Source organism: Gymnoscopelus microlampas (assembly GCF_963454915.1).
Source record: "Gymnoscopelus microlampas genome assembly, chromosome: 16".
Classification (NCBI taxonomy): Eukaryota; Metazoa; Chordata; class Actinopteri; order Myctophiformes; family Myctophidae; genus Gymnoscopelus; species Gymnoscopelus microlampas.
In genome coordinates, this window is record NC_139953.1 from 22,249,241 (window position 1) to 22,265,826 (window position 16,586).

Sequence of the window (16,586 nt, forward strand, 5' to 3'; positions counted from 1 at the left end):
ATGTGCACAAAAGGGGGCATGCCCATATATGGGCAAATACTGAGGACATCAGGGATCTCCATATATGGGCATAAAAGGGACAAGGACTGACAGATAGAGATATCTCCATATATGGGCATATCAGTCGGATCGGTGGTGTGACGTAGGTGTGGGTGCAGCATAGCGGCCCGAACCTCTAGTTGCATTGTAAATACAAACAAGACTAAAGGTTTTTACACATTGAGTCAGTTTTTAACACCTCCGAAACAAATGCAAAAGTTGTACCGGGTTTGATTGAAAAGAATCCATATCCACTCGTCGGACGGCAATTCTTGAAATCATAAAAAGCCTTTGCCAAAAGAACTTTGATACCTCTACTGTAGAGTCAAAGTTAATACTGTAGAGGCAGAAGTTTGATTCTGCCTGTTTTTAAGGCTGATCTGGACCAGTACTATGAAGCTGTCTCATGAGTTGAAAGGTGATTCATCGCAGGGCGAGATCACTCCTATTTGTATTTGTATAAATACAGTGTTCTATAACATAATTGATTACAGTGGTCATTTGAAGATATATAAATACTGTACATACATAAATAGAATTTCAAACCGCAAATGCAATAATTCTGTGCTGGTCACGACTCACTTAGATGCACACGCTTGTGTAGACACTTGTTTGGGACCAAAGTGAACAAACAGACGGACCTTGATCAGCCTGCTGCTAGCGGGACTAAAAAACATTGGGCAAGGTTTGTCAGGAGGAGAGAGGGGTAGGGCCCTGCCCTGAAAGACTCAGACTTGGCTGTGTTTCCCCACCTGGCCAAACACTTACCCCTTCATCCTCATAAACCCTGACAGCCACACAAGAGCTACCTCCTACATGCTCACCTAAACAGACAAAATAAAAAGGAGCTGAAATTATGCAAAGAAAAACAATTTATAGACACTACCCACAAAATATAATACATATTACAGTGTAATTCCTACAATTACAATTTTGGCATTTAACAATTTTTACAAGTAGGAGATCAGAACAAGGTTTTAGGGAAGGTTCAAACTTCTTCTGTGTGTATGTGTGATCTGAGTGAAGGGTTTGGGTTTGATCATGTTCTGGAGGTAAGGGGGTGCCTTGGAGGCCATCATCAGCATTTTGTACTGGGTGAAGGCATCCAGAAGGGGATCTCTGATGGTGAAAAAGACCTGCACAGGAACTTGCTAAAAAAAAGTAGCTCTTTATGGGTGAGGGCAGCAACCAGAAGTGAAGGGAACGCAAAAGGGGTGAGACAAAAGTTTCGATCAGGCACGCCAAAGCATTCTGCTGTAATTCGGTTGAAGGGGTTTAAATGTGCATGCTGGGAGACCAGCAAGGGGGGGGGGGGGGGGTTGCAATAGTGAAGCTTGGAGATGTCTAAGGCTTTGATAAGAATCTGGGCAGACTCCTTAGTGAGGAAGAGTCTGATTCCTTTGGATGTTGTAAAGTGTAAACCTACAGGATCGAGTGATCGCTGCAATGTGTGCAATGTGTGCCTTGAAGGACAGCTGACTGTCCAGGACCACTCCCAGAATCTTGGCAGTTGGAACAAGAGCCACCAGGGTGTTGTCAATGGAAATGGAAGGATCCTGCAGGGGGCAGGACTTTCCAGGGAAGAAGAGAAGCTCAGTCTAGTCTGCACTGAGCTTGAGCATCCACTATGAGATGTCAGCCAGGCATGCAGCCATGCACTCTTCAATCTCATTTTACCTTCAACCAAAATGAACCTAGCTCTTTCTTTTGCTATCTCATACATATCAAATACATACATTTCATTCTCAAACCGCCCCCATGGCTTTTCAGAATCCTCCATAGACCTACAATTCACTTCACTTCTTTTATTCATGTTAGGTCTTTCACAGAAGAGCACACAGAATGAATAAATAGTGACTGCAGTCGAGAGAATGTGCACAGCACACACAAATACACACATTTGTGCGTGCCCCCACACATAATGACATATGAGTCAGAGGTCCAGTCTATCCAAGAGACAGAGGTGCATTGGAAATGCCCCATAGTGCCCAATAATGCCACAGTCCTCCGCCCATGGCCTTGGGAAAGTATGGAGGAGGTTCTTTTCCTCCATCTTCTTGACTCTATCAATGCCTCACTTTTTCCATCCAAAAACCTCTCTCTACAATTCATTGAAATAAAGCTTCCCTCTGAGTGCATTTGCATTCTACATGTATATAGTGCAGCAACTGCAGTTGAACAAAACTTCAAGCAAGTATTACCAAACTAACTTAAAACATGAAAAGAGACTTAACGCAGGATAATGTCTTGATTAACATTTTACTTAACTTGTGGGTATTTGCTTTGAGAGAAAGTGTTGTCTAGAACAGAGGCAATAATTGACAGCATTGCATTATGAGAATACTTTCACTTTAACATGGGATGTGCTTTAAAGAAAATAATTGTTTTTGAAACAAAGCCTATATGAGCATATGCACATTTAAAGTCATACTGTGTAACATTTTTCAATTAAACAAAAGTATTGTTTTATATATTATTCAGATAGCTGAGCCACTTACACCTCTAAACACCTTCTCATCCATCCAAAAAAGGAGGTTGGCCAATCAGAAGAAAGTGTTTTTTTGGGGTAGGGCGCTTTACAGAGACAAGAGCTTTTATGGTTTGTTTCAGACAGGCTGAAATAAGGGCTGCATAAAACCTGCATTTTAGTTTTTTACTGTAAGTCTAAGTATAGTGGAGTCCCAGAATGAAAAATAGAATAGGTGGAAATAAGTAATAATAAAATAATAATGAGTATAACAGGTCCCCTTTAAAAGTGGTTGACTTAGCAGAAGTTGCTGGAGCTTAAAGAAGGGTTAACGTGGACCTTTGGGCGCTGAGCCTGTTTTCGTTTTAGTAAATCCTCTTGTGTCATGCAGGAGGTCAGCAGGTAGATTGAGCAACCATGGCTTTGTAGCCATAATGAGCAAGTCACACAGGGAAAGATGGGGTGGGTTCAACTATAGAGACAAGCTTAAGAGTGGAGAGGGAAATTCACATAACAGTGACACTATAATTGACACTATTCTGTGTGTGTGTGTGTGTGTGTGTGTGTGTGTGTGTGTGTGTGTGTGTGTGTGTGTGTGTGTGTGTGTGTGTGTGTGTGTGTGTGTGTGTGTGTGTGTGTGTGTGTGTGTGTGTGTGTGTGTGTGTGTGTGTGTGTGTGTGTGTGTGTGTTTCCAGCTGTTTCCTGGCATGGAATAAGTCAAACAGAGGTTACATCATTCTCAATGACCAGGCTTGTGTGCACGAGTGACTGTGTGACACACAGTCACACAATCAGTTTAACAGCTATCAGAGAATTAAAGACTACGCTCACAGTTCATTTTCTACCCTTCCCTGCCTTCAGTGGGAGAGCTTAAAATGTCATGTGTGCTGGGTGGGGTGTGTCTGCTGTGACACACACACACACACATGTGAACCAAAGTAGCAGAGCGTCCAAAACAACCGCACCCAGGGGAGATTATTTTGGCTGATCCCTCAGTTCCCAAATTTCCATCCAGGATTCCTATTTCCGAGGGCTCCCTTCTAGCCTACTTCCCAGTTGGACCAAAGCCAGATGAGAGAAGTCATCACAGTGCACACAAACAAGTACACATAGTACTTCTATAATGCTGAACAGACACCAGCTGACTTCCCATACATACACTTCTCTTCCTTACAAAGTCACTCAAAACACACTCATGAGAACTCTTGACTTTTCTAAACCACACTCACAACGATAGAAGCTCATGGCTTATGACACCGGTGTCATTGCAATCCCCTCCCTCTGGAACTCCTCTGAACAGTGGCTGAGAGACAGAAGGTTCGATTCCCAGCTTGTCCTGGTTGTGTGTCAAAGTGCCCACATAAATAATGTCTAATGGACGGTGTTCCTCCATTGCGGTGTGTGTGAGTGGGTGAATGTGAGGTACACTGTGAAGCGCATTTGAGTAGCAGTGGTCTAAAAGTATGGAAAGAGTGCAATATAGAGTCAATGCACATTACACTTTCTCTCACCCCAACCCTCCACCAAAACCCCTTTTGAACAGGACTTACAGCTGCCGCCGGTCAACAACACCAAGTCACAAGGGAGGCTCAAAAGAGAGGGAGAAAGAGGGCAGGTCAAGAGACCATGTGAGAGAGAAATAATTAGTCTCCATCATCATGGCCAGATATTGTACTTGTTTTAGTTTGGGGCTGCACAGTAACCAAGACGCCCACATCATCACAATGTGTGTCTGCATATCTGTGTTGGGCTCTCTCAGAGACAGCTGGATGTTGTGGTTATGCTGGAGGGGTGTGTTGAAAATGACTCCCTAGGCCTAGTCCCTACACTGTAATCACTGCACACTGTGTTGTACTTTGCTCAAAATCAGAGTTGTTTCAATGTACCTTCAATACAGATAAAAACTGGATCAGGTTGTGGTATTGACAAGTACATGAGTCTCTGCACCGATCCAATAATACTGTATGTCATTTAGTGATGGTCCGTTGACGCGCATGTGCAGTAACGCAGCTGCATAGTTACACAGTGTTGAAAAAAACAGTAATAAACAGCTTAAAAGTGGGAAAAGTGAAAAGGGGGCCACATCACTGTCTGCAAATGCTAACGGTCAATGGCTCAGTGCAAGTACAGATCAATTGCTCACCCCATCTCTGCTGTCGGGCAGAAACCAGCTATGTCCAAAATATAAACTTTTCAGGAAATAAAAAAAAAACACAATACTGCCTCATCAAAGTCAGATACTTGAATGTGTCTTTAGCGTGGTTTGGTCCTTTTTCTCTCTATACCAAATCTCTTATAGCTGAAATATAGCTGGAAAATAGCTGATCTACAAGCTCACAACGATGTGAGCTTGCAGATCGGCTATTTTCGGCTAATATTCCCCTAAAGTTACGGATGCTAGGGTTCAAGAGCTTAATGTAATAAAAAAATATCCTATCACACAAAGATTTGGCGGCCCCCTGTAGTAACTCTGAGGACCCCCTAGGGGTCCTGGACCCCCTGTTGAAGACCCCTGCATTAAACCATTGTTTATATTTCATTATACAAGTGATAATAAACCCATTATTTCACCCACAAACCTGAACAACTCGCAAAGCGACGCATTGTCTCTGAATCTGAATTGTCTCTGAATCTCTAACAAACAAATGGTATCGGATCATCTCTAATTCTGAGCTCTACCAAACTTTTTGACTGTATGTAATGTGATGTTGCAGTGTCTTGGGCACAAAAATCACTAAATATTTCCAAGTACACGGTCCACCCCACAGCCAGAGCCAAGCCCTGTGTCATGTAGCTCAGCTAGTATGGTGACAATTCATCAGGGACATCATAACATTTGGCTTGGTAAAGCTCCACACCCTCTACACACCCTTCAGTTACGTATCCTAACTGCTCACTGGTTATTCAGTACCACTGATGACTCGTCATCTTGTGTAGAACACATGCAAAGCCCATGCGCTCACGCTAAAGTGCATAAACGCACACATGTAAGCTAGCTGATGCATTCGAGTAGTTCAGGAGCACTGCCATTAGGGGTTCCACTTAAATACTGGGTCCATTCCTTCTCAAGATGTGCTGTAAAGACACTTTGGATAAAAAGCACATACAATTGCTATGCATTAAGCCGGGCTTCACAATTAGTTGAAAGTAATTGCAAATCTTGATTGAATGTTTCACAATTATGTAGTCGTGAAACATTTGGTTAGCTGTACTGTTGCATCTTGCCCTTGTCTACTCAACATTTCATACGGTTTGATAACCAGAGCAGAGAGAATTATACAAACAATCTGTGTTCACAGAGCCGCAATAAAATCATAGGTAATTAAATAACATTTGGTCAAAAAAGATATAGCTTTGATCAGCACAATGACCAACAACGGCATTAGGAAAATAATTATTTAATGAATAATACATTTTAATTTTAACATGATTTATAATCATTTGTGTCATAATGGTGCAGCCCTACTATGCATAATGTGACAATGGACGGATACTATTAGTTAGCTACATAAAGCCAAGCTGCACCGGTGTAAACAAACGTGCAAGCGGTAAATCAAGTTGTGGTTGAGACATGGGATAGTAGTGGGGGTAATAGTAGGAGAGAGAGAGAGAGCGAGACAGAGAGCGAGAGACAGAATACAGAGAGACACACAATGGCGGAGACAGGGGAAGATGGAGAGGACAACAGCAGGTCAGGTAACCGGAGCGGCTAGCGTGTGTTCTTTAGCTGCCTTTATCAGGAGCAGAGCTCTCAAGTGACAAACACACAAACACAGTCAAGAAGGAGGTCAGATATGTGCAGTGCACATTGTGCACGACTGTGAGAGAGGGAGAGAAACGTGAAAGACAGAGGGATATAGAGGGACTGTTGTACACCTCGTGTTCATAATGCTTGTTAAACAACAACCCTAACCCCCACCCACCCCTGGATGATATTTGACCTTTCACCTTTGTCTCTATGCTGTGTGAATGAGCAGGGGGAGGGGAATGGGACCCATGCATGCAGGGAAACCAGGTGGAAGGCAGGTGGAAACAGGCTAAACATTACCAACAGTGTTTACAAATGATTTTTTACTTAATGCTTGTTTTAGGATGTTTGGAGTACCGCCCGGATGGGTGGAGTTTGCCGCACTGGAAAAAAGCCTGTGAGCCTCGTCATGGTTACCTAGGAAGTGAAGCACACTCTAAGATTGCACGTGAGCTAAATGGCTTTGGAGTGCCGGGTAGATTATTTTAAAGTCAACACAATGTAGGCTTCACTAAATGAAAACACATCAGAGTGGTTCTCACTTCTCACACCCATGCTAATGCTCAAAGCAAGTTAAAACAAATGGCTCAGAAGAATGATGTCCAACTACTATAATCCAGGTGAAATAAGAAACGAATTGACCACACACAGAGACATGCCAGGATGCCATTTCATTCACAATTTGGAACGGGAAAAACATGACGGCCAAGTGCGACCACTAGCTTTACACAATTCCACCCAGACCTCATTTCTCTCTCTCTCTGTCTTTTTACTCTCCAGCCCATTGTGGGCTTACATAACAACTTGACACGCTGGAAAACAAGAGACCCCAGCAGCTCCCCCTGCCTTCACTCATATTGTTGGAAATGTGTGTGAGTAGAGAGAGAGAGAGAGAGAGAGGAGAGAAAGACTGTTGCTGACCTGCAAAGCACACACAGACACATACCCATGCCTACGTTAAGACACTCATTAGTAGCTACATGGAGGTGCTAATCACGGCCTGCGATCTCACCATAATGCCCGTCCACATTTGGAACACATAGCTTCAGAATTACAGACTCTCCTCTAGTGACAAATAGCTTTCACTCTGATGAGAGGCCCAACCCAAATATATCCCTCCCTCCCTCTATGCATGTTGGCCTGTGGGTTGATTCCCCAAATCCACTCACCACAACTTCCAGTCAAAATGATTACAGAGGAGATGCAGGTGTGTGTGTGTGTGTGTGTGTGTGTGTGTGTGTGTGTGTGTGTGTGTGTGTGTGTGTGTGTGTGTGTGTGTGTGTGTGTGTGTGTGTGTGTGTGTGTGTGTGTGTGTGTGTGTGTGTGTATGTGTGTGTGTGTGTGTGTGTGTGTGTGTGTATGTGTGTGTGTGTGTGTGTGTGTGTGTGTGTGTGTGTGTGTGTGTGTGTGTGTGTGTGTGTGTGTGTGAGAGAGAGAGTGTCATTTTTGTAGAGAAACAAATCTATGAGGCCTATGATGGCGGTACTATACACCCTGCTCTTAGAGATAGTGAAACACACTAAGAAATAAAAGAGACCAGGAGGTCACATGTGAGTGCCCCCCACCGCACACACACACCCCTATTCACTATTCTCAGCTGTAAAAACATCCCTCCACCTGTTTTCTCTCACTCTTTTACTCTCTCAAACACCCCATCCTATATCACCTGAGTGCTCAATGATCACTGCTCAAAATGGCAAGAGGCTAGATATCTAAGTTTCTCTTGTACAGACAACCTCTCTCCCTCGTTCTCTCTCTCTCTCACACTCTCACACACACACACACACACACACACACACACAGACACACACACACACACACACACACACACACACACACACACACACACACACACACACACACACACACACACACACACACACACACACACACACACACACACACACACACACACACACACACACACACACACACACACAGGAAAGAAATATTTGAATACGAATTCTACTGTTGGACGATTCAGAATCGATTCTCATTTTCTTTTCTTTTTTTGGGGGGGGGATCTTGAATTTACCTTTGCGTGTTTAGTTGATAAAACCTTTACAATTATAAAAGCTACGTAAATGTACTCTGCCCTCTAGCCCCTTTCGGGACCCTGTTTACCTTTTTTGTATTTGGGAAGGCGGTATCCAGGGTCCCTTGACGCTCAAAGCACTCTCTCTCGTAGTCGCGGGTACCACTGTCTCGTCTCGGGCTAATAGCTCGTCGCTTGGAAGTTGCAGAGATTTCTCAAAAGTACCAAAAAGAGCAATACTAAACCGCGGTTAATCTGCATTAATGCGCTCTGATCGGCGCTGCCGTTTAACATTTTTAATCATTTAGTAAAGCTTAATTTCCTCTCTCAAACAATGCTCCACTTCCCATGGCCCGCCTCCCCGCGGTGACTGACAAGCTGCGCGTCCTACGCATACCTCTATGGTCCTACGGTACTGCCTCTGATTGGCGAGCTCCTACATGCTTGCATGACAATCACAACGCGGGGAGGCGGGACATGGGAAGTGGAGCAGAGTGTGAGAGAGGAAATTAAGCTTTACTAAATTATTAAAAATGTTAAACGGCAGCGCCGATCAGAGCGCATTAATGCAGATTAACCGCGGTTTAGTATTGCTCTTTTTGGTACCTTTGAGAAATCTCTGCAACTTCCAAGCGACGAGCTATTAGCCCGAGACGAGACAGTGGTACCCGCGACTACGAGAGAGAGTGCTTTGAGCGTCAAGGGACCCTGGATACCGCCTTCCCAAATACAAAAAAGGTAAACAGGGTCCCGAAAGGGGCTATCTGCCCTCATGCCAGCAGACTGGAGTAGATCCTGAAATCCTATGTTTTGAATCGAGAATCGTTTTGAATCGGGAAAAATCGTTTTTGAATCGAGAATCGTTTGTTTTGAAAAAAACAGAAAAAATCGGAATCTTGACCCCAAGAATCGGAATCGAATCGTGAGATAGCAGAAGATTCACAGCCCTACACACACCCTCTCTGCCTCTCTTTCTCTCTCTCACACACAAACACACACATACACAACCTCTCTCCCTCTCTTTTACACACACAGGGCCTCTGAAAGCACCCAGTTCTGTTTGGCTGCTGAGGGCTCACTGTTTAGAATCAGTCTCTATAGTTTATGAAAGAGTGCCCATCTAAAAGCTCCTCACCAGGCAACACTGTCAACTGTGTATAGATCAAATGAAAAGTGTGTGTGTGTGTGTGTGTGTGTGTGTGTGTGTGTGTGTGTGTGTGTGTGTGTGTGTGTGTGTGTGTGTGTGTGTGTGTGTGTGTGTGTGTGTGTGTGTGTGTGTGTGTATTTTCCTTGTGACAATATGTTTTCTTCTGGAACTTTCCCTGTGACTTGTAGCTCGGTCAAGCATACGACTAATTCCCATGTTAATCATTGTTTTCCCCAAACCAACAGTTAAACGCGCGCACACACACACACACACACACACACACACACACACACACACACACACACACACAGAATGGGGGGGTGCCCAGTTCAGTCACAATCACCAAAGTCCACTGACACACAAACACACCACCACACAAACACATAACTCGCACACACAAAACAAAACCCATCCACAATGAAGATTAAAGCAACAGTTGTGCCACAGCATTCAGATTTCATTAATCCAGTTGTGCCAGTTATACATCTTCGGCTTTTCTTTAGTGGGCACCACTGGGTAGCAAGGCTATGTGCTAAATTTTCCCTCTGTGCAATAAAACAAAACATTACTTTTGAGGTTGCTATGCGACCAGGATCCTTATAAGAAAAGCATTGTGGTCTGGAGACAAGCATTGTAAATTACAAACTCCAACGGAATGGTGGAATTCCTGGCCTGGAATCTGCTGGCTTTCCCCAAGGCTGGGCACTGAGCCCATTCCAGGGCCTGGAACCTAAACCCGGTAAGGAGCTAGGGGAGCCGCCACAGAGATTTAACAGCACAACTGGACAATAACACCTCCACTATATATAAAAGACATTTGCCAACAATTCTCTTCAGTCAACCTAAGGTAGAGGAGTTGCGCAAGGCCGCTTCCAAGAGCTTCAAAGAATTACATATTTTTGAGTTGGGCATACTACAGTAGGTATGTCAAATGAATACACCGTTCTGAACGTCAGCGTTTACCATTGTACTACTGTGCAAATTACCACTAATCAAAGGTTAGTGATATTTGATATTACAGTTGTTAATGTCTTTGAGAGTATTTTTGCCGTTTAATGTTCTATAATTTATATATTTATAAGTCTGTTTTTTTTGTTGAACATTTTCTTTCATTATTTGTGAAGTCATACATTTATTTTGTTTCTGAGATAACCTTTCTGTTGATTTGTTAAAAACTCAATTACTATGTGTGGCGTTACTATGTGTGGCGGCACACATAAGGTTTCGCTAGGTGGCAGAGTTTTCCTTTCTTTTGTGTGTCAGTCATAGCATGAAAATGGTGAAATCCTGTCGCGAAACCCTGTATCAACGAGAGTTGCGAAACCCCGTATCAACGAGAGTTGTAAAGTAAGATGGTGGAGGCCAGTGTAAACAGCAAAAATGAACAAGTATCTGTCTCTAAAACGAAGTAAACTTAACACCCCCTTGGAAAGCAGTATGAGGTGAGCACTAAATGTGTTATTATTGCATAAAGAGTATGTGTTATGTTTATGTAATTAAGTATAAAACGTTTTTTCATTGCACTGATTTAGCCACAACAACTCTGCAGGTTAATTGTATGCATCAACAGGTGAACTGCCTATAACGTATGTAAACATGTGTTTGTGTCATGAACCTTTGCTATGGTGCTGAGGTCATTTATGATGAACGAGAAACAGTGGAAAGAAATTAAACCAGAGCATCCGTTTTGAAACTCTGTTGTCATCGTTGCCTGTCCAAGCCAGGGGGGCTGTTACAAAATAGTAAACGCTGAAAGTCAGAACAGCGTTATCAACTGTCAAAGATGAGGTGACGTCTAATAAAGGCGTGGCTTCACTGTGGATCTCTGTCATATCTATGACGTCATGTTGATGATGTAATGTTGATGACATCAGTCTTGCCCAAATATGGAGGAAAGGTATTGGTATTCACACACAAAAACATATTCAGGGATTTACTTCCTTGGCCTACTTGCACAAGATATTTGGCACTGATCGGCCAGTCGTTTGTGAGATTAGCTACGGACCGACAAATAGACTGACACAGTGGCGAAAACATAATCCCACCCTTGCATTCGACCTGGCGGAGATGCCCAGTGTGAGTGTGTATTTGCCTGTGTATCATGGTGGTGTTTACAAAATATTAACATATATGGAACAGCACGTTGAGAAAAGGTTCAGAGGGTGTGGCTTTCTAAACCAATCCCAACAGTCTCTTGTATTTGCTTTTGTTTTCTGTCCTGTCTGTCTCCTCCTTTTCTTTTACTTTCTCTTTCTCATCATGTTGCCACATTCAACCATCTCCGGTTCTCACCAATATCCTTTTGTTACTTCCTTCCTCCATGGGAACTCAGGCTGTCCGTGCAAAACAGGATTTCTGGCTTTGTCAGTGTTTCCTCTATGCTACCAATTGGATGCACGTACTGCAACACAACTCTACTCTACCCCCTCTATTGTTTTTTACCATGCAGCCTTGTGATATCAGAGTATAATGCAGCCTCTCAGATCAGACAACACTTCAAAACAACCAGCGTACATGTCGCTTAATAAAGTTCCTGCGGGGTCACACATGCTTCTCTACCTTTAAACATAGGCTCATCTAGACACACCTTGTGATTTTTTTCTATTGTTTAATTTTGTCTCTCTCTCTATCAGTCTAAACATCTGGTCAAAATGCATTCACTGGCCACAGGTTAAGCCATTATTGGTATTGCAATGGTATCAACTATAATGTCACGGTGATGATTGGAACGTACCAGATCTCCATTTGATGATGTCACTGAACTCGTTATTGGCTCCTCCTTCAGCGTTGTCACCAGATGATGCCATGGTGCCCAATTAATCCGGTTTTGTTCATCCAAATGTTATGATGCAGAGCCTTGCCTCTTCCCACACAGTGGGCCGTCCTCTCCCAGCACCTGAAAGCAACTGTAAAAACTTTAATTCCAACTCATTGATACCCTCCATCTAATCATTTAGGTTTTCCCTTAACATTTTTGTGCATTTAGGCTGACTTAAAATGGTGAGAGATGGGTGATTCATCCAAAAGACAACATCAGTCACTGTCACTCGCTGAAAATAACTTATTTTCAATTTAACAATCACATTCTATTCATTATGTTAGCTTTCAGTTATTTTTGGCAAGCGACAACATCATGTGACAAAAGTATCAATTATGCTAAACATGTTTAGGTATACACTCAAACACATGCATTTCAATGTTATTATGCACTGGCATAGTAGTAGCAATGTTATTATGCACTGGCATTATTTTCAGAATTCAAATAAGTTGGGAATGCACACTGAAAACAGATTCCAGTTGCAGAAATGCAACCCCTGCCAATATTGGATGTTTCCTCACTGTCACTACATACAGTGAGGACACATGTCTACTCTGTAAAGCCACCATATATGCACTTATATTGCAACTTCAGTGCACGCACTGCCTTTTTGCCCATTCCATTACAAATGTAAATACTACTGTCCTTCTAAAGTTTAACAAACCTCTGGTTAACAAAAAGAAAAACTCCATCAAGTCCCGTCCGCAAGAGCTCGAGACTTTACCATGAAAGGAGTTAATGTGCAGTTTAATCGAGCACTGCACGCTCACAATGCCTGGGGGATGATGCAAGGCCCCAAAAATAATAACAGTACATTTGGGTGGAAAGGCATGACCATTTGTCCAGTGTCTTCTCCGTTTCAGTTCCTCCTCTAACCATTACACTTGCTTTGACAACCAAGGCCAAAACAAGGGAAGGGTTCAGTAAACCAGTATTTAAACCAAACAACTGTTTGAGCCACAGAAGTTCAACTTGTGCCACTTTTTGTCCAACAACTGCAACAGCCTAATTGTAGATTTCCTTGGATCATAGGAGCATTGCGTCTCTTGTCTCAAGCTTTCCAAGCCAATAAGTCTGAACATCTCATATCATTTTAATTCTCACCAAAATAAAGCAGCCTGACATTGTGCTTGCTGTCTTTTCAGTACAGCAATTTACAATCTGAGAGGAGCGTTCAGGACAGGTTAGTGCTTTAGTGCAGGGGTCTTCAACAGGGGGTCCGGACCCCTAGGGGGTTCTCAGAGTTACTACAGAGGGCCTCCAAATCTTTGTGTGATAGGATTTATTTATTTTTCACATTAACCAACAACTTCAACCCTAGCATTCCTATTCTGAGGAGAAACAATAGCTAGACATAGCTAAAATAGCAGATCTACAAGCTCACTTGTAGATTGGATATGTTTGGCAAAGAGGTTTGGTGTAAGGGGGAAAAAACTAAGAGCAACACAATTTCATACAATATGTAGAGGGGGGGTCCCTGCTTTCTCTCTCTCTCTCAGCTAGGGGGTCCATGGCCTGAAAAACGTTGAAGACCCCTGCTTTAGTAGTCGCACTGCTTTAGTTAGTTGGATGTTTAAACTCAGTCAAATGTGTTCATTTAAATCTGAATGTACAAATTGAACCAAATGGACACTTAATTAAGATGTGTATGTTAATGCCAACTCAGTGTTTACAAATGTAACCAAATGTACCCGTAAAGGTCCATTCTCAGAGTTAAAGGTACTGTACTGCGACTGTGTTCATATCATTCTAAGTTAACAAACATCCAGCGCTGTTACTGGACGTTTGGGTCAAACGTGGCTAGAGGTAACGTTTACTCTGATGTGTCCATGAATCAAAGTCACACTCACTCACTCACCCCTCTCTCTCTCTCTCTCTCTCTCTCTCTCTCTCTCTCTCTCTCTCTCTCTCTCTCTCTCTCTCTTTTACTTACTCTCTCTCCCACTCTCTCCCTTACTTTCTCTCTCTCTCTTCTTACTCTCTATCTCTTACTTACTCCGTCTCTCTCTCTTTCTATATCTATCTATCTTTCTCTCTTCTATCTCTCTCTCTCTCGTTCGTTCGTTCGTTCGTTCTCTCTCTCTTTCTCTCTCTCTCTCACACACACACACACACACACACACACACACACACACACACACACGTACGCTCACCTTTGCCGCTGTCACCCAGAAACCGAAGCCGTAAAACAAGTCAAAAGTTGAAGATGTGGCTATAATAGAAAGAGTCATTAATAGACCTTTAATCCATGTTATGGAAGGTAGCTTTATAAGGCACTGTTAACCATGCCTGGAAAGCAACAGTGCTCCTCACGCGCATCCACAATAACAATAATTTGTAAAAGCTTCCAACATATGCTTTGTTTTCTTCTTCTTTTTCTTCTTGGTCCACACAGGAGGCCGGCTGTATCCTTATTGAGAAGATAGAGAAGGTAAAGGTGTTGTTTCTTGTCACCAGGTTGAATACTGCGATGTTGTAAAGTATTATATCCCAAACTTTGTTCCTACTGCCTTTCCCTGCTGGCTGCAAACTTCTGACCAGCGTTGCCAAGTTCTGCGATAGAAACACGCAATAGGGTCTGTGAAAACAAGCCCCAAAAGAACATGAGCACTTTTAATATATATTCATCAGCTATTTTCAAAACAATCTTGGGGAAAAAGTGGACATTTTTTTATATGTTTTAAAAAACATTTTGACAAAAATATGGTATGGGGGTCCCTGGCACAAAACATTTTTCAGATGGGGGGTCCGTGGAAAAATACATATTAATTTGGGGGTCCTTGACATGAACGTGTTGGAGAACAAGAACGACATCCACTGGTTTAAACAACATTTAGGAAAACAAGCCCAAAAAAACGCAACCCGCAACTACAAATATTTACCAGCAACTTTACATAAAAAGAAGTCGCTTATAATAAGTCGACATGGCAACACTGCTTCTGACGCCAGGATGGAAACATGGCGCGGTAGACGTCACGTGACACGGGGCGATGATCCCGAAGCGCAGAATGGGTACAAACAGACATGTCCGTTCGCGACGGAACGAACGGCCGGAAGTCCCATACACTCCCATGTTAAAAAAAAAAACGGAAAGACGGACGCGTTTCGTTTCCGTTTTTTTTTTAACATGGGAGTGGATGGGACTTCCGGCCGTTCGTTCCGTCGCGAACGGACATGTCTATTTGTACCCAATGAGAGGAAATTGGAAAAGGTACAGTGTTGCCATGTGGGCTTATTATAAGCGACTTTGTGCATCTTTTTCTGTAAAGTTGCTTGTAAACATTGGTAGTTACGGGTTGTGGCTTGCGGGGGCTTGTTTCTAGTAAACGGTACTTGTTTATTTAGGCTTCAAAAATATATATATTATTATTATTTAAACCAGCAGTTCTCAAATATGTTCATGAAAATGTTTTGTGCCCAGGGGGGGCCAGGGGAGCATTTGTGTCGTTAAAAATCCAAATATTCCACATTTAATTGCAAGAGTTTTTGAAAATAGCCGATCTACAAGCTCCGATGCCATGCATTGAATCTTAAAGTGCTTAAAGTGCTCATGTGGCCTAAATTGCTTCTTTTGGGCTTGTTTTCCTAGACCTGGTTGCTTATGTCTCTCACAAAATATGGCAACGCTGAAAAGGTAGAGTTTATAGCATCCTATTGCCCGGAAGGATTGTCGGCCGCGCTGTTATTGTAATTGGCTAATTGGTTATCAGGGGCAACCGCTTTTGTATTGTCTCTTGTTACTGTTACTGTTGTTGTTGCTGCTGCTGCTGCTTTTCACCTCATATAACCTCCAGTTTACCTCCCCAAAAGTTCATGGAAATCTAAAGATTGTGGTCAAATTACTGTCTGTTGTGTGTCCCCATAAATGTACTCAAGTACTGTACTTAAGTACAATTATTAAGTACTTTTACTTTACTGGAGTATTTCCAATTTTCAATTATTTTACTTCTACTCCACTACATCTCAGAGACAAATATTGTACTTTTACTCCACTACAATTATTTGAAAACTTTAGTTTACTTTGTAGATTTTGAATATTATTACAAAACATACATTAACCACTTCAACCCTATATACATTTCAGCCATTTGAAAATAGCCGATCTACAAGCTCACAATGCATGTGATGCAGGCATTGTTGTGAGCTACTGAGCTTGTATATCTGCTATTTTCAAAATATATATATATTTTTTTACAATTTATACGTTTGAAAACGTGTGAAATGGGACATTCTGCATAATGAGTACTTTCTACTTTTGGTACTTTAAGTACATTTTGATACCAATACTTTTGTACTTTTACTCAAGTACATTTTTAATTCAGGACTTTTACT

At 42.4% G+C, this 16,586-nt stretch overlaps 1 protein-coding gene across 1 annotated transcript in view; it reads right to left on the reverse strand.

The window, feature by feature from the left end:
• The window catches only part of utrn (utrophin), a 227,020-nt gene extending 212,250 nt beyond the window's left edge, over positions 1 to 14,770 (reverse strand). The window contains exons 1-2 of the mRNA XM_084082101.1: positions 14,408 to 14,770; positions 12,171 to 12,342 (exon numbers count right to left, since the gene is read on the reverse strand). Of these exons, the coding sequence (XP_083938227.1) occupies positions 12,171 to 12,243 (73 nt within the window). The 5' untranslated portion in view covers positions 12,244 to 12,342; positions 14,408 to 14,770. The remainder of the gene's footprint in view (positions 1 to 12,170; positions 12,343 to 14,407) is intronic.
• Positions 14,771 to 16,586: the final 1,816 nt, after the last annotated feature.